This window comes from Mauremys mutica, chromosome 1 (assembly GCF_020497125.1).
Source record: "Mauremys mutica isolate MM-2020 ecotype Southern chromosome 1, ASM2049712v1, whole genome shotgun sequence".
Classification (NCBI taxonomy): Eukaryota; Metazoa; Chordata; order Testudines; family Geoemydidae; genus Mauremys; species Mauremys mutica.
The window spans coordinates 87,252,523-87,275,122 of record NC_059072.1 but is presented as its reverse complement, the minus strand read 5'-3'; the positions used below and the strand labels follow the sequence as shown (position 1 = coordinate 87,275,122).

General features: G+C 38.9%; 1 protein-coding gene across 6 annotated transcripts in view; it reads right to left on the bottom strand.

Annotated features, from left to right (window-relative positions):
* NR1H4 (nuclear receptor subfamily 1 group H member 4) overlaps positions 1–22,425 on the bottom strand; it is a 67,349-nt gene extending 44,924 nt beyond the window's left edge. For 3 of the 6 annotated variants that reach the window (XM_044981981.1, XM_044982000.1, XM_044982014.1), the window contains exons 1-2: positions 22,270–22,425; positions 15,470–15,605 (exon numbers count right to left, since the gene is read on the bottom strand). In XM_044981981.1, the coding sequence (XP_044837916.1) occupies positions 15,470–15,554 (85 nt within the window). In that variant the 5' untranslated portion in view covers positions 15,555–15,605; positions 22,270–22,425. Of the gene's footprint in view, positions 1–5,397; positions 5,503–15,469; positions 15,606–16,628; positions 16,701–22,269 lie in introns of those variants that run through there. The other 3 variants (XM_044981991.1, XM_044982023.1, XM_044982007.1) reach the window with 3 other exon arrangements.
* Positions 22,426–22,600: the final 175 nt, after the last annotated feature.

The window sequence follows — 22,600 nt, the reverse complement described above, 5'->3', positions numbered from 1 at the left end:
AGCCCCCAAGCCCTGCCCTCGTTCACTGGCAGAGGGTGTCTGTGAGGTATCCCAGGATGCTGGATGGGTGACTGGGGCAGCGCTGCCAGGTGATGAGCTCAAGGCACTCAGGGGGCTGCTGAGGTGGAGGGTGTCGGCAGGGGTTGGCTGTGGAACTTGCCTGGCCCCTTCACCCTCTGACTGGCTCTGGTCCCTGCTGAGGTGAGGGGCTGCGTGTGCCCCGCAATGCCCCTCTCCCAGATGGACACATGGCGGCCTGGGAAGGCCAGTCTGAGTGCTCGGCAGCCCCTTGCCTGATTTCCCATTTGATCAGCCTGGGGGAACAATGACTCGCCTGCCTGGTGGGCTAGGTGGGAGGGAACACTATCAAACTGGACACGCTGATAGTGAGGGACATAATTTAAAGGTTCATCCACCCCGCAAACAGCTCAAGTCACAGCCCCACCCTGGCAGCCCCCCACCCACAGTCTTCAATCCTAGAAAGCAGTGGTAAGTGTTAATAGTGGGCCACAGGGGAAAAAGCCTGGGAACCCCTATGATAAAGTCCAGATTAAGGGCTAGATTTGTACCCCTTTGGTGAAATGGCTATTGAAGACTAGGGAGTTTTTCCCAAATAAGGACTGCAGCATTCCCCTCTTAAGACAACAAGAAGTTATGGCACCAGCTAACCAAATGTGATAAGGAATTGAAGCAGTTACTGTAAAAGCAGCATACTTTCAAAGTGCAAACAAATTAAAATTAAATCTCACTGTTATAAATTATAACCAGTTCAACAATATTCAATACTCGCTCTGATGTAGTTTAAATCAAAGAAACATATCAGTAAGTTGGAAGAGAAAAGAAAAGTGATTTACAAATTACAATATATTTTCTGTTCAAGAAAGTCCATATCCTGATGGTATTGAAGGGAGTGGCAAAATTCTCATTGACCCACGGGGAATTGGCCCTGTGAGAAGTAACAACATTTCCAGGAAGTTACTCAGTTCAGCCTTTTAGATAACTCCTTTTCTCTCTGTTTTTAATGTTGAGTGGGCTTGGAGGAAAGCTTGAGATCTCAGTAAACACTGTTGAGTTCATTGTAACACAATGGTAGGTGACAGCTCAGTTTTTGACATTTCTGCAGTAAGGCAACAAACATTCATCCATGAGGATTTGTAAGATTTTATCACAAGAGGCATTTTGTGCAACAAATTGTGTGTATCAAGGTCCCAAACCTGTGAGATGCTGAATGCCCTCAACTCCCACGGAAGTCTATGATGAGACAGATGAGAAACCCTGTAGATAAACTGTCATTGATGAACATTGCTAAATGTATTTTTTTTTACTTGTACTGTATTTACAAATCAGAAGAAATTTAGTATTTTTTTCTGCTTTCCTTTTCCTTTTTGAGGAATCATCACCAGAGAAGAGGATATGGCTGGGAACTCTGAGGAGTACTTCTACCACTACAAAAACAGCGCCCCCCAAAAAGGTTTCCATCAATTCAAAGGAGTCAAGAGGAAAGGAGAAGTACCAGCAATAAAAGATAGGAACACCTGCAATAACAGCAAGACATTATTAGCTATAAAAGGGATCCTTCTATTCTGTTGCCCTTCAAGCAATACCAGAACCTTAACTTTCTGTTTTAACTAAACTCTCATTCCAGATGTCCCGTGGCATCAGCCGTGCTACATTTTGCCCTTACCAGCATACAGCACTGCAAAAGTTGACATAAATCACTTTTCAGTATCATCTACTTGCTCAGATGGTACATCATCAACATAGCATCCACTCATGTACTGACGTGTACTGTTAGCAAAAGCAGGGATGCTGCCGTAGGACAAGCAGACATAGGTATGTCTGGAAAGCTGTGGGACAAAGCCAAAGGAGAACAATGGTGCTACTTACCACTAATAATTATTTAAATGACAGTAGCACTTAGTGGTCCCAAATAATATCAGGATACTAATACATAGTAAAAGATGATCCCTGCTCTAAAGAGCTTCCACTCTAAATAGCCTGGACAAAGTATATTATCCCCTTCTTACCAGTGGGGAACGAAAGGCAAAAACAGTTTGTGACTTGCCTGAGGTCACGTAAGATGTATGTGGAAGAGCTTAAAATTGAACCAAGGTCTCCTAATTCTCAGTCTCGTGCTTTAACCATAAGACTATCGTTGATATCCATCAGCAGTAGCATAGAAAGACACATGCAAGGTGTGTTAACAATGAGTTGCTGTAGGCTCTATTGTTTTGCAGGAGACTCCAGTGTAAAACAAAGTTCTCGGTAATTGTGGGCACATTATTAATAAATATTTGGCCCACTTCTGTTAATTATATTTTCAATTTATTGTATCTGTTACTTATTGAGATTGTTCAAAATTCTTTATGTAGATAAACCAGTGTTATTTTAGTTTCCAACTATACAACCATTGCACAAATCTTTAGTATCTGTTTTGTGAGAACAACTTTTAATTATGGGCACATAACGTGCCATTTGCTAATTTTTTATTATTTGGTTGATTGATTTACACAAACAGGAGTGGGAAGATCCCAGGATTAAAATAAAAAATACATTATTGATTTTTACCTTTATGTCATTTCCAAGAAATGCTATAGAAGCTTTAAACCACTTTCCTGATCTGCTCAGGGCTTTGAAATAATAGTAAGAGACTGCAGCACTCCTCCCAAAAAGAAAAACAAATCAATCCAGGGTTTTACAGTGGGTTCAGTACAATGCTGGGACAGAACTGTGGGAGTTTAGTTAGACCTGTACAAAACCCCTCATAGTTACTAGAGCCGTACATTTGTTTCTAGAAGAAACCAAATACACATGAATCTCTCTATATTTGGCTAAACCTGAATAACCCATATCTCTTTATTTCTCTGACCTAGCCTACCCACAATAACACCACATTAAAAAAAAATAATTAATTAAGGCCAGCCCCTGCTCACAGTGGGATAAAGGGTGGGAGGGAGAGAGAGGCAGATCTTTATGTCCATACTTTAAAGTGCTGGTAGGCACTCAGGATATGTCTACACTGCAATTAGACTCCCGCAGCGAGCCCATGCTGGCTGACTCAGGCTCGCAGGGCTCGGGCTAAGGGGACATTTAATTGTGATATAGACATTCTGTGCTTAGGCTGCAGCCCAAGCTCTGGGACCTTCCCACCTTGCAGGGTCCTAGAGCCCAGGATTTACACTGAGCCCGAACGTCTACACTGCAGTTAAATAGCCCCTTAGTCCAAGTCAGCTTGCACACGCTAGCAGCTCGTTTTTAATTGCAGTTTAGAGATACACTCAGATAGTGATGGGGATTTGCCTTTGATTTTCATGGAAACTTATGCTAGGTCTTGTCTACACAAGAAAGTTGCCCCAGTTCAATTTAAGGTGTAGTTTAAAACTGATTTAGTTAAACTAGTGCACTTTGTAGGCTGTGTAGCCACTTCTATTTCGCTTTAAATCAGACTTATTTTGGTTTAGTTTAAGGCTATTAGGATTCAGTTTAATTAAGCTAAACTGTAATCACTGAAATTACACTGGTTTAACAAAATCATCTTAAAAATTATTTAAGCCAATAAATGCATTTTTCTTGTATACACAGGTAGAGCTTGCTGGGAAGTTTCCAATGAAATACTTATTGTCAGAAAATGTCAGTTTGTTTAAACCAGGGGTAGGCAAACTATGGCACAGGTGCCGAAGGCAGCACGTGAGCTGATTTTCAGTGGCACTCACACTGCCCAGGTGCTGGCCACCGGTCCGGGGGCTCTGCATTTTAATTTAATTTTAAATGAAGCTTCTTAAACATTTTAAAAACCTTACTTACTTTACATACAACAATAGTTTAGTTATATATTATAGGCTTATAGAAAGAGACCTTCTAAAAATGTTAAAATGTATTACTGGCACGCCAAACCTTAAATTAGAGTAAATAAATGAAGACTCAGCACATCACTTCTGAAAGGTTTCCAACCCCTGGTTTAAACCAAAACTTCTCATGAGAAAGTTTTCATAAATCTCCTGATTAGAAATTTTTTGAAAAGTTTCTAAATTGTCAAAACATCCCCTTTTAACATTTTCAGAATGAAAAAAATTTGTTTCTTGATTCAAAATTAAATATTTTAAAAGGTTGAAATCAAAATGAAATGTTTAGAAATTATCAAAACAAAATATTCTGATTGACCCAACCTGAATTTAGGGGATTATCGGTTTGTGAAAATTATCAGGATTTTGATTTTATTGTGAGGGGAGGAAGAGGAGGTACTATTTTCAGAATGGGAAAATGTCAAAAATCTCCAAAACTCTCATGGGTAAGCTAAACCATTCCCACCCAGTTCTATACACAAGGCCTTCTTGAAGAGGCTTACTAGAACAATTAGCTTCTTATAATAAAATAAATTTGATTTTATCTTGCCATCTGGAATGTGCATATGATTTTATTCATGTATTAATGGAGAGTATAGACCAGATTCTGACATTACTTACACTACTGTAAAGCAAGAGTTACTCTACTGACATCAGTGGAGTTACAGTAGTGTAAATCAGTGTAAGTGGGATCAGAAGCAGGCCCATTGTCTCTAGTAATGTATTATGTTCATATGTTCTTACTGTTCCATTCCACTTTTCATATCAGAAACACACATGTAATCATTTTTGAAATATAATAATTGAAATAAATACTAATAGGGTTGCAAAAAACTTGTGGGTTATGCTTTGCAAAAAAAATGGCAATCAGAACATTTCACAAAATATCTCAACTATCTTTACTAACATTGTCAGAGTGAAATTTTATTTCTTGAATCTGGCCATCATTTTGTGAATACTTTCCCCATTATGTAATTGGTAGGTGAGATTTGTTGAAGATTTTTTTCCCCCCAATATTACATGTGAATATTTTGGATGGGATTTTTAAAAGCTCTCAGCATTTGCTTAACTGGACTCCCATTGAAGTAAAAGGAAGTTTTACCATCAGAGTTCGGCCATCACTGAGTGCTTTTGAAAATCTCACCCTTTATTTTGAGTATTATGCTGAAGTTATATACAGGCTGTAGAATTTGTATCCAAAATATTACAGAAGTTACAGTGGTAGCGCATTGGCACGACAAATATTGTCAATATAAAACTATAAGAAAAACAACAACAAACAAATTAAACCTTAAGGCCTCGAGCCTGCTAATAAAACTAAGAGTCACACAGAGCAAATGACCTTAAGCCAAAAAGCACAAAATATATTTCTGTGATTCACAGGATAAACCAAAATGGGAAACAAGCTAATCAATTGGTTTAAGTACTGAAAAAACTATTATCAGGTGTCTAAGGGCCTGGGCTAGGTAGCCTCTGGCATCAAGCTGATTCGTAGACTTTAACAGATATATTGTATAATGTAATAGATCAAACATGAGCTTGAACAATATCCTACCATTAGCAGTCTTCATTCCGACCATTTCCATGACAATTCCTCAAAAACTTGGGCTATTTAATGTGGTGTTCTCTTTACTTTTTCTAGTCAGTACTTATCATCTACACTTCCTTAGTACTGCTTCCTTAATATCTTGTTGCTTTACTCTGAATTGAAAACTAGAACTTCCTTTAAGACTAGCTAAGGAGTGATACAGGCCAGAGGTTATATAGTTTACTGATTAACTTCATTACAGTGAAGCCTATTTATAAATGCTTGAGACAATAGCAATGCCAAATTACAGTATAAATGTCCTTTACTAAAATCTGGATACCTTTCTCTGGGTGAGTGGATTCAAATAGCTCCTCCATTATGGTTTTTAATTTTTTGTTTTCATTCACATTAGTATTTTGTATGAATAAAAATCTACTACTTTCTTTAGGTAACTAAACTTAATAGATTAACCATTCAAAAACCATTTTGACTGGCTGATGCAGCATGTGTTTCACAGAAACAGAGAAAACTATATTATTTTAAGAGGGCCAAATTCTGTTGTCTTTACCCAGACAAGAATCACATGTTCTAGAAAATTCTTGGTCAATAAAATTGCTCAGGAAAGTAGCCATGATACCTGGTAGTAAGTGTATGTAGAATCAGGCCCCAAAGGTATATCATTCCTTTTATTATTTCACAAAATATGCAGCTTTCAAAGCTAAAAACCTGCATAGGAGGAACTGAGCACACAAGTGATTCTCTGTTGTCCTGTCCTATCAAATGACCTTGTACCACATAGCTTTATTCATTCACCTCCTTCAGGTTTAGCTGAGATATTTCTCATTATTTTAGAACATCTTTCAGGTTACTTCTGCTCCACTGGGTCATTTGTTGTCCATAATTATTGTACAAACATAATGTTCTGTTTCAGTTTTTGCTGCTTTGTTTCCCTTTGACTTGGAAGCCGACCACTTGCCTATTTATCATCATGATAATGCCAGATGTTGCAACATCTGCCAGATGGTGCTGGATACAAATAGTTAGCTTCTTCATCTTATGATCTTTTGGTTGTTAAATAGTTTCTGACAGTTGATTTTAGAGATTTTTTTAAACAAAAGCTATCAAATGGATCCAGTCTCTTCAATTCACTAAGGTGCTATGTCACTGATACAGCTACTATATAGCATTTCCTTTTGAGTTTTTTTCATTGTCCAGTCATCAAGGCTGCTTAAAATATGTTGCTTTGTTTTCTGCTTCTTACATTAATTTATTCTTGTAATTCACTATCCACTCCAAGGGGTCTTTTAATGAACGCCATAAAAATACTAATGCCATTAAAAATACTTCTACTCTATTTTTCACATTCTTCCCCAACTTTTCACATTTACAATGAGTTTGACACATCTTGTTATTTCCCACATGTATTGTGTTACATTTCAGGGAGAAATTGCTGGAAATCACACAAGTTCATAAACTTTAAGGCCAGAAGGGACCGTCATGATCATCTAGTCTGACCTCCTGCACATTATAGGCTGCAGAACTTCACCCACCCACTCCTGAAATAGGCTCATAATCTCTAGTAGAGTTAATGACGTTTTCCAATCTTGATTTAAAGACATCAAGTTAAAGAAAATCCACCATTTACTCTAATTCAAACCAGAAAGTGACCCATGTCCCATGCGGCAGAGGAAGGTGAAAAAAACCCAGGGTCTCTGCAAATATGAGCTTGGAGAAATTCCTTCCCTACCCCAAATATGGCTATCGGTTAGATCCCGAGGATGTGGGCAAGACCCATCATCCAGACACCTCAGAAAGAATTATCTGTATGAACTCCGACCCCTCCCCATCTAGTGTCCCATCTCCAGTTGTTGGAGATATTTGCTAATAGCAATAGCAGTTGGGCCATATGCCATTGTAGGCAACCTCATCATTCCATCCCCTCCATAAACTTATCAAGTTCAGTCTTGAAACTACAATTACAGATTTTTTTAAACTGGGCCTCTTTATTTGAATCAATTGTATAATTCTATTTTTCTATCTATCTAAAAACTTCCATATCCATAGTATCTGAAGCTGCAAGTCTTAACATCATGCAGATTAACAAAACCTAGTTCCAAAAGAAAGCTGTAATGGGCTATATATTCAAAGCATTGCAACCCATCTGATACCGTAATACCAGATTTTGTGCACCTATATCTATCTGTAAGATGTTAGGCATGCAGTTCATACTGTGACAAAGTTCTATCCTTTACTCCGTGGGTCCTGCATTTCCTGGCGGGTTTTGCCAGTCTCAGAGGCTCACTGTGACCCTCCATGTAGCCCCTCTCTCTCTCTCTCTAGAGGCAAGGGTCACAACTTACTGAGCCATTTTCATCATAAGCCAACAATGGAGGTGAGGAGAAGCAATCCTCCCTCTCACAGTCTCTGTTGTCTCACAGTCTCAGTGATTAATCAGGGAGGGGAGGCAGGAGCCCGGGCCCGGGCCCGAGCCCGCCAGGCTCCAGCTCAGGGACCCTAAAATTAGCAGCTATGGTAGCTGACTTTTTGGAAATAGGACATGTACAATTCCTTGGGCCACTTCCCCACAGCAGCCCCCACTCAAAATCTCCTTCACCGTTACCTCAGGGCCTCCTTCCCTGCACCTGATATGGATTTGTTCTGCTTTGTTCCTCCAGCAGCACAGCTCCCTCCTATAGCTCCTGGCACCTCACTGATTAACTGGGAGGCTTTTAACTAGTTCCAGCTAGCCCTTGATTGGCTTCAGGTGTCCCAAATCAATCTAGTTATCTCCACTGCCTTCTAGAAGGATCTTAATTGGCCCCATGTGTCTTGATTAACCTGGAGCAACTGCCATTTGGTTACCGTGGTACCAGGGATTTGTACCACTTCTCACTACCTGTTCCTCACTACTTTACTGTAGCCATCTGGCCTTGCCCCATCACAATACTGAAAGATGACATTGTTTCATGTCTAAAGACTTGTCTCTTGTAGAAAGGGCAAGGGATAACTGTTGAAGAAAATGTTGAGTTCAAGGGGATTTCACACATATTTGGTGGCTATGTCCTGTTGTATTAATTTAGATGGAATATATGGCCACAGGTATTACCATAACCTAGTCACTGTGCAACATAGAAACCTCAGCCTTCTTAGCACCATGGCAAAAGCACCATTAATAATCCTTTTATCCCCCATCTTTTTATTAAAGATGCAGAAAAGAAGGGAAAACAGTTAAAGCATTTGAACAGTAAAGTATTAAAAACGGCTTTCATTTTAATAGCATCCCTTGTTCCCTTTCCCTTTAACCGGAGACAGTTATTAGATGGTATTGAAGATGGTAACAACTGTCCTTTGGGGGTGGGGGTAGGGGAGAATGAAGAAGTTAGCTGAGATGGGCTGGAGCTGTCAGCATTACTGGTTGTTTTTAAAGTCCAATCCTATTTTCTAGAAAACAAAAGAAGCCAAACATATACAAAGGAGAAAGAAAAGTACAGCAAAGATAGAAAATGCAGCTTCTGTCTCTGGTGTTAACTCTCAGTTGCACCCTCTCTTCTGGAGAAACACAAACACAGCATGTGTCTCTTCAGCCACTCTGAGACCTGAGGCCACAGGAATATGCTGGCCACTTCCAGGAGCTGCATGGAGCCACAGCAGGCAGGGAGCCTCCCTTAGCCCCGCTGCACCGCCGACCAAACTTTTAATGGCCTGGTCAGCAGTCCTGACCAGAGATGCCAGGGTCTCTTTTCAACCAGGCGTTCTGGTTGAAAACTGGATGCCTGGCAACCCTAGTCAGCCATGATGGCAAAACTCAATCTAGTAGTCATTTTTCCCCAAAGTCTCTTTCTTTAAGGGCCACAAAGGAGAGTGATGGGTAAAATAGCCCATCCTCTCATTATTTTGTCCACCAATTGGGCCTAGTTTCTGACACACCAATTTTGATCTCTGGTTCTACACTTTTCTTGTTTCTCAAGCATGATCTTAACACAATCCTTGAATTATATCAGCAGGTCTCTTTGTTTGTACTAATTCAGTTTATCTCCCTTTCATACCTTTTCCCATAAACATTGGTATAGGTTATTGTGACATCTTATGAACTTACACTCACTTTTTAACACTGAACTCACAGTTAGGGTAAATTTGTAGGCCCAATTATTAGAACAGTGTTAAGATGGGATAATTTTATAAACCAAATTAAATCTATTATCAACTGCAATTTAGCAATGGACCTCTACATCCTATGACTGGGACTTCCACTGAAAAACGAACCATCTTTAAAATACACTAGATTAATAGCTTATTTATTAGCTGTAGCACATTGCTATCACTGGAGGAACATTCGGGAAATATTGGTGATGGAAATAGCTATAAAAATTGAAAAAAAAAATTTGAAATGTGATTTTGTTTTGGTTGAATTCACTAAAAAACGGTTTCATGCTGTCAAGCCCACACAGCTATTCTCTTTTTGTTGTCTATTTACTAATTCATGATAAATAGTTAATAATTAACTGAATTTTCTTGTTATTGCCAAGTGATATTTACACTGATACGAAACAGCCAAGAAATCACTTGACTCGGCCAACCCTTACTCATGTTGAATAGTACTTTACTCCTCAAGTAAACCTAATGACCTCATGATTTCAATTACCATGATTCCAATACAAGTACTCCAGAAGAAAGGTATTACTCAATATGAGTAAGCATAAGGCCCTAGAGATATAGGGTGAAATCCTGGCCCCATAGAAGTAATTAGCAAAACTCCCATTGACTTCACTAGAGCCAGGATTTCACCTGTAAGTTAGAAGTGTTTGAAAACCTGGTTTGGCTGGTTGTGTTGTATCACTTTTCAATAGGCTCAAGGTATGATACTGGGCCATATCCCAGTTCCTGTACAGAATTGGTCCCATTCAATTCAATGGGACTTTGTTGGGTAAGTAAAAGAAGTAGCATTTGGCCAGTGAGGAGAAAATGAACCTATTTAAATAGAGAAAGAAGGAGGGAGAGAAAAGGCTAGTAATCTAATTCTATTCATTTCAGTTTTAACTCCAGTTTGAAAGGCTTTTCCTTTTCTCTATCATTTCTACTTATCAATAAAAAATGAGGCAAAAAGGTAAAGAGGACAGAAAACAAAACACAGGAAACAGAAGAGCTGACCGAAAAAAGGGACACATTTTTCACAAGCATTTTTGAGAAAAAAATTGACTCTGTTTTTATTGAAATTTTTTGAATTTGGAAATTTCTCAATCAGCTCTACTGCACACAAGTGTGCTCAAGTGGTGCAATCAGTCATGGATGATGAACCCAACTGTAGATACTAATAGTGTCAACCAATTTTTTTACCATCGTCAGAATCAAAAGAGGAGTAGTTGACCCCTTGTTTGGTATCCCAAAATGTTGCCACATAAAAAACCCAACTGTAGTGACATCCAAATTCATATGTTTTTATAAGGAAATAAGCTCTATCTTGAAAGTATGTGTGTTCCAGCAGCTGGCTCCTAGGCACTGGCTAGTTGACTGCCCTCTATTTCCTGGTTCTCTGCTCTTTTATGACTTATTCCCATTGCCCCTTCCTGCAGGACAAGGAAATTCTAGATGCCCTCTGTTTCTACCTTTCATAGAGGTGGTCACTTGGGAAATCCAATGGACCTCCGGAGCCCCTACTCAGGGACAGACCCCTTTCCTTTCCCTCTAACAGTTGTCATAGCAGTGGATAAGGAAAGAAGAGGCACTTTCTCTCCATAGGAGGTCCCCATTCTCCTTACAAATAATGTGGTATAGATGGGTATTTCAATGTATTTGTTTGCTGACTTCTTCAAACAAGAGATGCTTGCCATGCAGATGTATTAGACATCTGGTTTGTTTCTAAACCATCGGAATGACAAGGTGGATAAATGGAACTTGTTTTCCAGTTATAGAAGACACAATAATAAAGAAATGTCTACATTTTAGTGGCTTTCACATGTGCTGCTCTGGTTAAGGTCACTTTGTGATTTCCAAAGGGAGCACCTCTTTTCAGGAGTTCATAACTCCACAAATAAAATCTCAGTTAAAAAGTGAGAGACTACATAGACATTAACTACAATAGATACATTATCCTAGAAATATATTGTTAAAACAGCAATTTGCAGTCTCCACCCACCAAAAGTGAAATCGTTTATTCTGAAGGACACACTGAACTTCTTGCAACTATAAATCTTGAGTGCCGATAAATCTTGAGAGCTACTTTAGGATTACCATGGTGACCAGCTTCACAGTGTAAACATGCACAATTACAGCATAACTTTACTAAACAACTAGACCCCAATACTCAGAACTGTACATTCAAAGGGACACTTAGACATACAATCATGGTTCTAATAATGCCTTCCAGGTAGCTCTAGCCTGAATGAACTACAAAGCAAAGCCAATACTTGAAAAAAAAAACATAAAAGAAAAATGTGTTTAGATTTTTGAGGGGTAGAGGATGTTTTGAAGAGAAATCAATTTTGACAGACTTAACAGCTCCTCCTGTTATATCAAAGCCATAATATGTGAGGCACTGCATGAGAAATTTAATTGTTCCAAGTGTCTTTAAAATATAAAATTCCCCTGTAACCACCTTTTGTGTATAAGTCTCAATCTGCCAAGGCGCAAATCTAAAACAATGTGTCACAAAGACCAAATTCAGGGACATAAAGAAGTATTCATGCACAAAATTTGAAAAGCAGTCAGAGCCATATCCTTAGTATAAACAACACTCTCTCATCTTGGTTTCATGACTTTGTATTTCTGGTGCAAATAATTTTCAACAATAAAAGTGTGGGGACGCCAAATTTAAGAGAAACATAGTAGCTTTGGGACTAAATTGAGTGACATCCCTCTAAAAGAGGGACAGCTGAAAGTTGGGCATAGGTGAAATTCCTAATTTGAGGCCTAATTCAATTCCATTATACATTAATTATTTCTATTACAGAAATACCCCAACTTAGATCAAGATTCCATTTTGCTAGGCACTGCACACACATAATACCTCACTCTCACAGAACCTTACAAAGGAGGTAAGGATCATTATCCCATTGTACAATGGAGAAACTGAGCCACTGAGCGATAAAGTGACTTACCCAAGGTCACTCAGCAGGCCAGTAGCAGAACCCTAGAACCCAGGTCTCTTAACGCCCTGTACCAGTTTCTGGCCACTATGTCATATTATTTATTGCCTCATGCATGTCCTATGGATTGTACAAGCCTTGCCCCAAGAACTGACAATTTCAGCATCAGTAGGTCAACCTCTTGTTGAAGAGAACATATTTTAAATCAACACACTTCCTTGTATTTTGGAATTGCCCAGCCTTAATCTCTTTTCCAGAAAATATCACTGAACCAATAACATAGTGGACTTTGGGGGCCAAAATCTATTCTCCCGCAAGTGAAAATCTGGATTAATTCAATCAAAATCAACAAAATTACTCTGGACTTTTACTGGTGAAAATGAATCCAGAATTTGACCCCAAAATTTGAATGTCACCCTTTTTTTGAATGTCACCTTGCATCCGATGAAGTGGGTATTCACCCACGAAAGCTCATGCTCCAATACGTCTGTTAGTCTATAAGGTGCCACAGGATTCTTTGCTACCCTTTTTTTCATAGATTTTAGCCTGTGACCATGGGATTTAACAAATAGACAAATATATCTAAAATTGTGGCTACTTATTGCTGTTTTTAAAACTGCACAGTACTGAATTTCCTAAAATATACTTCTCCCAGCACAGGAAAGTGGCTCCAAAGTCAAGGGGGGTGGGGGGGAAATCCCTTTAAAGTTTAAGCATTCATAGGTTTAGTTTGTTTCATGGTGGCTCCCAACCTAAACATCTGCTCATTAACATTCCAGGTTAGCCACAGGGGATCCAGTCTACGCTAACTGTTAACAAACTGACGTGGGAAAGAGAAATGATTAATACAATCTTGTGTGATCATAGCACACAATTTGTACTTAAGATGTGGTCCAAACAGGGAGCCTGGCCCATAGGGGAGTACGCAGGAACAAAGCACCCAAACTACAACTTCCTTGAAATATTTCAATTTAGATCAACTCTTAGCCCCACATTAAATATTTCATTTTGATTTTCCGGGATTACAAATGGGAAAAAAATCTGCAAATTCAAATTTTCTCAGAGAAATTTTCAATTTTATGGAAAGGAAATTTTCCTTCAAAAAATATTTAGATGCAAAATTCCTTAGTGAACATGAAAATTCATAAAGAGGGAAAATAGTTTTGTTAAGGCTCTGCATTGCCCCTTAGCAGATCTGGGTTCATCTCCTGGCCCTTCCACAGACTTTCTGTGTGACTTTGGGCAAGTCACTCTCTCGGTGCCTCGGTTTCCCAGCTATACAAGAGGTACAGTAACAATAACCTTAATCCCACCTTTGTCAGTCTTGTCTGTGTAGACTCCAATCCTGCATTTCTTTGTGCACAGGCAGACTTCTGTGCCTGCACAGAGTCCCACTAACTTCAGTGGGTCTCCACACAGGCATAGCAATCTCTCTGCATGCAGCAAACTGCAGTACCTGGACCTTCAACTGCAAGCTCTTCAGGGCAGGGACGATACAGTGAATACAGCAATGGAGCCCTTACCTAGTCTGCATCTTCTAAGCAGTAAATGTAATCTGAATAAATAACAACAATAATAATTAATAAAGCAAATGGATCAGATCACCAAGATGGCCCTTTGCAGCTGTCAGTGCAGGTGTCATCAGGTGATGTGGTTACACATAATCCTCCAAGAATTTTTTCCTTAGCATGTGAGCAAGTTTTGACTCTTAGGCCAGGTCCACACTACAAACTTCTGCTGGCAGAGCTACATCAGTCAGGGATGTGCTCTCTGACTGACATAGTGCTGCTGGCAGAAGCCTCTAGTGTAGATGAAGCTATACAGGAAAAGCTGTGCTTGTACCAGTACAGCTGTTTTGCTTGTGAAGGGTGGTTTTACTATACTGGTACAAAGTACAGCTTTGCCGGTATAGCTGTATCCACACTAGAAGCACTTTGTCAGTGCAGTATACTGGTATTCCTACACCAGCAAAACACTCCTAGTGTAGACATGGCATTGGAAGACATGTTGTGATGTGGTTAGTTTTGGGTTATGCAAAGTTCTGAGTGGATGCTGTGGGAGAGAGGAAGTTGTGTGAACAGCAAGAGAGTTTGCTTTCTGCCTAGGGCACAGATAAGTCAATTCTTGTGGCAGAGTTTCTCCCTGGTGTTGGTGTTGGGCTAAGATTCCTGGAAGAAGGGATTGTCCTACATGCTGTTTGATCATTGCATTTTAGGACTGATGCATATGTATAAATATAGCATGTTACATGTAGCGTATCCCCAGACTTCTTGTCACTACTTTTTTCTCCACTGGGAAGCCAACTTGCAAGGCCCCAGACATATGCTCCAACTCAAAAGAAGGGCAACACTGGTGTAAAAAAAAGGGCAGCTATCTTAATTATTTTCTTATTTCCCAGCAACACATATAATAGAAGATAGCTTCCCTGTACTCATAAAATATTGACAGAGTATTCTTCATTCATTAACAAGCCCATGTTTCACAGTGGAAAAATGCAGTGGAGTCTCAGCCATGTAGAATTTTGCAGCCTTTATTATAACTTTTATTATGCACTAAAGTAATAGCACCATTTTAATGGTCTCTATAAAAATAGAGTAATGGTTTTAACAGAATTAAATTATTTTCATAAATGTATATAAGAAGGCAATATACCTATTTTATAGTATAATTTAGTTATAAATTGACTACAAATATTTTGTACCTGCTCAGCTTTACATAAATGACTAACCTGAAGATCATTTCCTGCCTACCTATAATAGACTATCCTTGCTGAATGACTTATCATGGCAGCAGAATAGTGCTATAATAGTAAACTACAAGCTTTGTTAAACTGTGGCACATAGCAACACATATTGTGCCTTATTTTGCAATTCATTTAAAATGGGAGTTCTGCATAAAAACTGATTTCACACCATGGACCATAGTAACTGACTGTAGGACTTCAATATTTTGATTCTAGGCTATTGGTTCAGGTATAGTTTGCTGGAGATACATTTTAAGCTAATTTGATGACTTACCAAATAAATTAGGACCTTCAGGAAGTGAAAATCCATCAGCACCAGGTAGTTGGGAATGTCCTATTAGATTCATTTCAGATCCCATCTAGTCTTTAATTGAAGAACAATGTGACAGGGCACAAGCTGAAAGGAAACCCTGAAAAATAAAGAAACAAGGATAATTACAACAAGATAATAATTTGTTTTTGTGTACATATTACAGGCCAGAATTCTGAAGGTTGTTTCAATATTTACTATAAAAAACCCTGATGTAAAAGTATAATGCACAATTTAGCCTTTTTAAAAGTGCTGTGCCTTTTCCTTGTGGTTGCATATTTTATATGTGATCATTCTGCTTTCTACAAAAGGTGATGGGGATTATGCTGTCACATCCTTTCATAATTTCCTAAATAAGTGGACTGAATTTTTAAATGTGCTGCACACCCAGTATTGGGCCTCAATAGGAGCTGTTGTGTGCTCACCACATTTGAAAATCTGGCCACTTATTTAGGTGCATAAATATGGATATAAAAGCCTAAGTTTAGGCTCCTGTCCTTGAAAAGCGTGGCCTTTCCATATTTTGAAAAAGAAATAACAAAGTTCCCAAAACAAACATATAGTTTCTCCCACCTTTATTCACAAATTCAGGATTACAGTTTTCATTACAAAGTATCATGGCTCAAGCAGGAAGACAATGTGCTTTAGCAATCAGTATGCACTCCCCATTTAAAACACAAAGAGCTTTTTAATTAAACAGAGAGAAAAGCTATGAAAAAAACCACAACCATATTGACTAGGGAGACTATTAGTATGTGTGCATGGTTTTCCCCTTTATAAAAGTGCTTCCTTAATTCAAGCAATTTAAAATATAATATTAATCTAACTGCTGAATTTTCATTGCACATACTGAAAAAACTGAATTTTTTGAATTGTCTTTCCTGTTCTATTTTATTATTATGACCCAGTATTCAGAGTTTTTGTTATTAAATGAAGCATTCCTTCACTTGGAAATTATACTGTGGGTTTTAGGCATCAGGTAAATGAAATCAATGAGTAACATTTTCAAAAGCACCTAATTTACTTTCCATTGGACTTAGGCTCCTAAGTCACTTAGTTGCTTTTAAAAATTGAACCCAGTATCTGTAAACCAATAAAGGCTATAGAAAGCTTCCATACTCACAATGGAAGAGTCTAATAAAGTCTCAGTGCATGAAGAAATCCCAGAGCTGAGTCAACTGGCAAGCAGTTAATGCTAGAAACAAGTACAATAAGTGTATAATTATTTTTACATTGGTTCATAGGGATCTATTAAGCTCTTTCCTAACATAAACCCAGGTCCTCTAATTAAGATGGTTTTAAAAAAATTATCCATTCAGAGATAAACAGTTTACACAGGAATGTCAAATGGTGCTTCTATCATAGACCAGATGATGTTTCTCTGGCAAACATGTAAACCAATCGCCAGCAGAGACTCATGATCCCACAGCTGCAGAAGCCTCTCAGTATCTTGGAATGGGGGTAGAGAATCCATCCCCTTCTGCTCAGCATGGCCATCTCCAAGCCCCTCCCCACTCTACTCCCTGACTGTAATGTATATCAGGGAAAACGGTGGCCCTCCCATGTCCCAGTGGAAGGGGCAGGGTCTTCTGACAGCCAGGAAGGGACAAAATGGGCTGAGCTGCCAAAATATATCTCCTAATGACTCCTAATTAGAGCTGTTAAGAAGATGACAACCCATTGTGATAGTTTCCCCCACAGATGATCCAGGGAAGCATGGAATTATAGACTAGCAGCTCTCTCGTGAACCCCACTCAAGTTCCCAAACCTGAAGGTCCCTTACTAATCACCAGTTATAGGAACCCTGATTGTGTTTCTGTCCTCTCCTCCAGCAGATTCTCTACTATAGTTGCTGCTGCTCTGGGGCGGAACAAAACGCCATTGCTCAGGGCATCCAGAGAGGTTTTCATCTAGCTCCTGGAGAACAGCTGTGGGAGCCCCTTTTCACCTCTGCAAACTTGACTCAACAGTCCCCAGGAGATATGCAGGACTAAGGGCTTAGCACCCATCTAACTTTCCTGCAATTGAGCTGGTAATTAGGTGCTATAAATATTTAGTTTTTTTCATATTTCCTTATCAGCGATAAGCGTAATAGTTTACCATTGAATAATTCACACTGCCAGGTCTTTAGGACAGGGATTGTCCATGTGATTGTGCAGTGCCTACCACAAAAGGGCTGATCCTGGTGCTACTACAATACATATTCAAATATTAACAACAACCAAAAAAGATCTCAACTTTGAAACATTTTGGCATTCAGCTTCCTTTTCAGTGGCTAGCACCTTAATTTGTAAGATATGTATGCTGTCTGCATCTGTCTTGTGCTGCAAATAAACAAGTTGGTTCTGGAAGAAGCACATATTTTAAACTCTAATACTACATTTATGTTTTTACAATCTTTTCAGACCTTGTAGAGGCTTTTTTCATGTTCCTTTGTATCTCGCCCATTTATCAATGTGTCATGCAAATATCTAATACCACTGTTTAACCTCTGAAATACCTGATCCATTATTCTCTGAAACACTGCCGGTGAATTGACTATGCCACGTTGTAAACTTTTATACCTAAGCAGTCTTTTGTTCATAGTAAGCAATCTGGTTGACTTTTGCTGTAATGCCACCTCCCAATATGCTGGGAGTGCATCAGCTTACACCTTTCCTACCAGTTTAGTCTTAAAGTTTAGGAGATGGATACTGATCCACTTCTAGCCAAGTCTTTATGGTGATTTTTTGGTCTCCACATAGTCTGACATTTCTCTTATACACTCAGTGATGTAGACCATTCTCTGTACTCCACAACCAGCTCATCAAATTGCTCTAAAAAAATCTAGGCATGACATTTTAAGAACATAAGAACGGCCGTACCGGGTCAGACCAAAGGTCCATCTAGCCAAGTATCTGTCTACCGACAGTGGCCAATGCCAGGTGCCCCAGAGGGAGTGAACCTAACAGGCAATGATCAAGTGATCTCTCTCCTGCCATCCATGCAGCTTTACTGTTATGTTTTACTAGAGCCACCCCCACCCTCAAGGCCTGCATTTAATACAGCTTTATACTTTCCTTTAAGTCCCTCCTTGGATTCAATATGTGGTGTGCAATTCACTGCACTCCAATTTTAAGCTGGTTCAGTTAACGTCAAAAATGCACAGAGAGTGGCTGACTCACTACAAAAGCAATTTTCCCTCTCTTGGTATTGACACCTCCTCATCAATTATTGGGTGTGGACCACATCCACCCTGACTGAATTGGCCTTTTCAACACTGGTTCTTCACATGTAAGGTAACTCCCTTCTCTTCATGTGCCAGTATATTTATGCCTGTATCTGTAACTTTCACTCCATGCATCTGAAGAAGTGGGTTTTTTACCCACGAAAGCTTATGCCCAAATAAATCTATTAGTCTTTAAGGTGCTACTGGACTCCTTGTTTTTTTTTGTTTTGGGGGTTTTTTTTGGTGGATACAGGCTAACACGGCTACCCCTCTGATACTTGTTCTGATTAATGGAATCTTGTCTGCAGTGAACAGAAATATAGAGTCATCATGCTGCTGCTTTCATCTGGTATGTGGCAAGTGATGTCATCGTCACCTGTGGACTGAGTCTTTCTTACTACATGTGACATTTTGGCAGAGGTGTTTTCACAAACTGTAGAAGATTTTTCTTTGAGAACTCAAACATTAAAGTTGCATCACCACTCCTTCCAGAGTTGGTTCCTTTGTATGAGCAGTGATCAGTAGTCACTCTTTTAATTCAAAGCTCCTTATCCCAAAAACAAAATGATTTCCAAGAGCTTCTTGTAGAAGGTTACCAAAATGATTAAATGTATATCTTTCATCTACTTTCTTTATATCAAGATGACCCTGGCATAAACCCTAAAGTAAATGACTATCTGATATTCTTTCTGCAGATGGAACAAAAATGTATTACTATGGGCAAAAGGAAGATGCTTGAAAGAAAAAAGATTGGATGGAAGACCAATGTCCACCTAGGAAAGGGGAGGTCTTACTAAAATGAATTAAACAGCACAGACATGATTTGGAAGCTAGAATGCTAGTTTTTAATAGACATTCTTTCCACATCTACCTTTGTTAATTTAAAAAAAAAATCCAAGCTGATATAAATTTTGCCACTTTTTATCCAGTTTTTCATATGACAAAAATATTTGCAGTGAAGAAAAAATGGAAAAACAAAGAGAATTCTTTTAGATAATCAGATATTGAACAGTATCTGATTCCCAACACCTGGAGAACACCTGAGCTTGTGTTTGTCCATCTGTTTGTTTGGTTGTTTGTTTGAAGGAACGTGTGCTGTGGCTGGCAGTTGGAATCTGTGAGCTTCAAAGGAAGGTTTGAAAGCTAGAAGCCTCTGTTAATTGGCTGAGCCTTAGTCAGGGGGAGGGGCTATCAAGCAGGCCAGGGCTTTATAAAGCAGTGCGCAAGTGACCAGGGAGCTTTGCGAACAGGGAGTTTGCAAGGGGAGTAGGAAGGGGGCAAGGACCTCTTGCTGTTTTTCTTAAAACTATAACCTAAACTACATTCAAAACTCCTTGATTTAAACAAAACCCTTTCATTAACTAGGAGACCATGCAGGCAGAAGCTCAGCAGCAGAGTGGGGGCTATCCAGTTTATTGCGCTGAGTGCAGCATATATGATTACCTGCCCTATGGGCGGGTGGCGTATGTGTGCATTCGGTGCAAGGAGCTCCTGGTCCTCAGAGACCACGTACGGGCTTTGGAGGCCAGAGTGGCAGAACTGGAGGAGCTAAAGGAGGCAGAGAGGTATGTTGATGAGGCTTTCCGGGACACTGTAGAATTGTCCCACCTCCGGTCAGACAGCCCCTGAACTGTTGAGGAGGATGAAAGGCCCAGGGAAGCAGACCAGTCAATGGGAGCAGAGGGAAACCTTCCCATAGTTGGGACCCTCGTTCCAGATGGTGTTAGGGTATCCTCTCGCAAAACTGCTTTTGGCTTCAGTTTAAGCAAGACCAGGACTTTGTTGAAGCAATTAATTTCAAAAGTATCTAGGTTCATTGAAAGGCAAAAGCTCCATAACCACACATTTTCAGGTAAAGTACAAACGTAAGTTTGATCATCATAAAAACTCCATGAAAATCTAGTCATATTTGTTACCTTCTTTAGTGAGGGTGATCAAATCTATTTTTAGTTATTAGAATAAAAAGATACCAAACAACGGACAGAATTTTTCATACATAAAGATTAGTAAGGTACATTTTCCCAAAAGGTAATATGAGTGTTCGGTTCTTCACATATGCAAACTACCAAATACCTCCAAAAGACATTTTAATACTAGCATAGATTTAGGGCCTGACCGAAATGCTACTGAAATCAATGGAAGGATTCCCCTTGAGTTCAATGGGCTTTGAATCAGACTATTACATCTTTTCTGGAATGATTAACGCAGTGCCTTAATTTTTTTTTGTCTTTTTTTTTTTAATTCTTTAAAAAATATTTGAGAAACAGGAACAAGTTTGGAGATTTTTATTTCCAGCCCATGTCACCAGGTAATTTTGAATTGCATGGCAGGCGGTAACCAACACTACATATGACATAAAGCAATGAGAAGAACATGGACTAGTGGTGAGAACTGTGTGACAGAGACCGAAATATTGTTTTCTTATTTGTTTGAAAATTACAGTTAGGAATTCAACAATTCATTTAAAATTAGATCAGTAAAGAGATGCTCTCCTGTGGCTAAAGTGTAGAATAGACTTATAAGTCTTTTTGAGGAAAAAAAATAATGTAAACGTGAAGACACAAAAGTGAGCAACCTTTCAAAAGAGGTTCAATAGATGGGGCACTACAATTTGACTCAAGAGAGCTGGCTGCTAATCCTGGCTCTGCTAGTACATGACTTTGGGCTAACCATTTCATGTCTCTGTGCCGTTCTTTTCCCCCTAGTACCCTTTGTCTGTCTTGCCTATTTAGACTGTAAATGCTGGAGTAGGGGCTGTTTCTTACTATTTGTTTGAACACTGAGGTCCAAATGGTTGGAGCCTCTCGGTGCTACTATAATGCATGTAATAATAAACAATAGATTCAGAGCAAGAGTGTCTTACCTATTTTTTTAACATAAGTATCTAGCAGAACAATTCAGGACAAACTGATATTTTTCTAAAAGCTGTGAATGGAATTGGACAGTAGATGATTCTACCATGACACTGTGTATCATTACTTATGATTATGTGAAAATAAGTGTCTAAGCTCTGAACTTTAAAAGAGGCTTTATTTTGAAACACTACCATCTGTACTTGAAACTTGCAAACAAAAGAGAAATACATAAAACAATAATAACTTTTTCCTGAAGAACAATCTACTTTTCTCCCATTATACACATTTAAAATGCTCTCAGTTTCTAACAGGTAAAAGATGCCTACTGCTGCTATAAAGATGATCTGTATAAATTAACAAGATAGAATTGACCTATTATTCAAGTTATGCCATATTTGCCAATGTAAGATGACATACCCTAACGGTCGCTACTTTTTCATCAATTCAATAAAATTTTCTCAAAGAAAATATCTGTTGTCACACAAACTATACTGATGAGGTTACACTGTCCTATAGTATTAATATATTTTTCATTCACTTAAGTAACATTTAGAGATTTTGGCATCCAGATCATTGACTTTTCCAGCTCCTCAAGATGCATTTACATTAATTAAAGAATGTAAATGAGAAAAAAAATTGTACTCCATGACTAAATATGATCAAACAGCAAGATTAATACCCACAAGGCAATTATTACTTACAGTCCTTTTCCAGAGTCTTGAGAATGGCTTTGTGTGGAAAGCCTCTGCACTCGGTTCAAAATCCTAATAAGTTTCAAACAGGAACATTTTTGTTTTGCTTTTTTACGTTTAACAGAAGCCTGTAGTGATAACCGGCTGACTCTGGGCTTAGGCTCATCTCTTCATTGGCTCATTGCCCTAATGGACAAAGATTACTCATTAACAATTCTTTCTTTGCTAACCTATCTAAACATAGATTTCAAGTATTAAGACTTTGTAAACCCAGGAAGTCAGTCAGAGCAGAACTTCTGGATGCTTACTGGACACTCTGGGAGGGGGTCTTGTTCTAAAC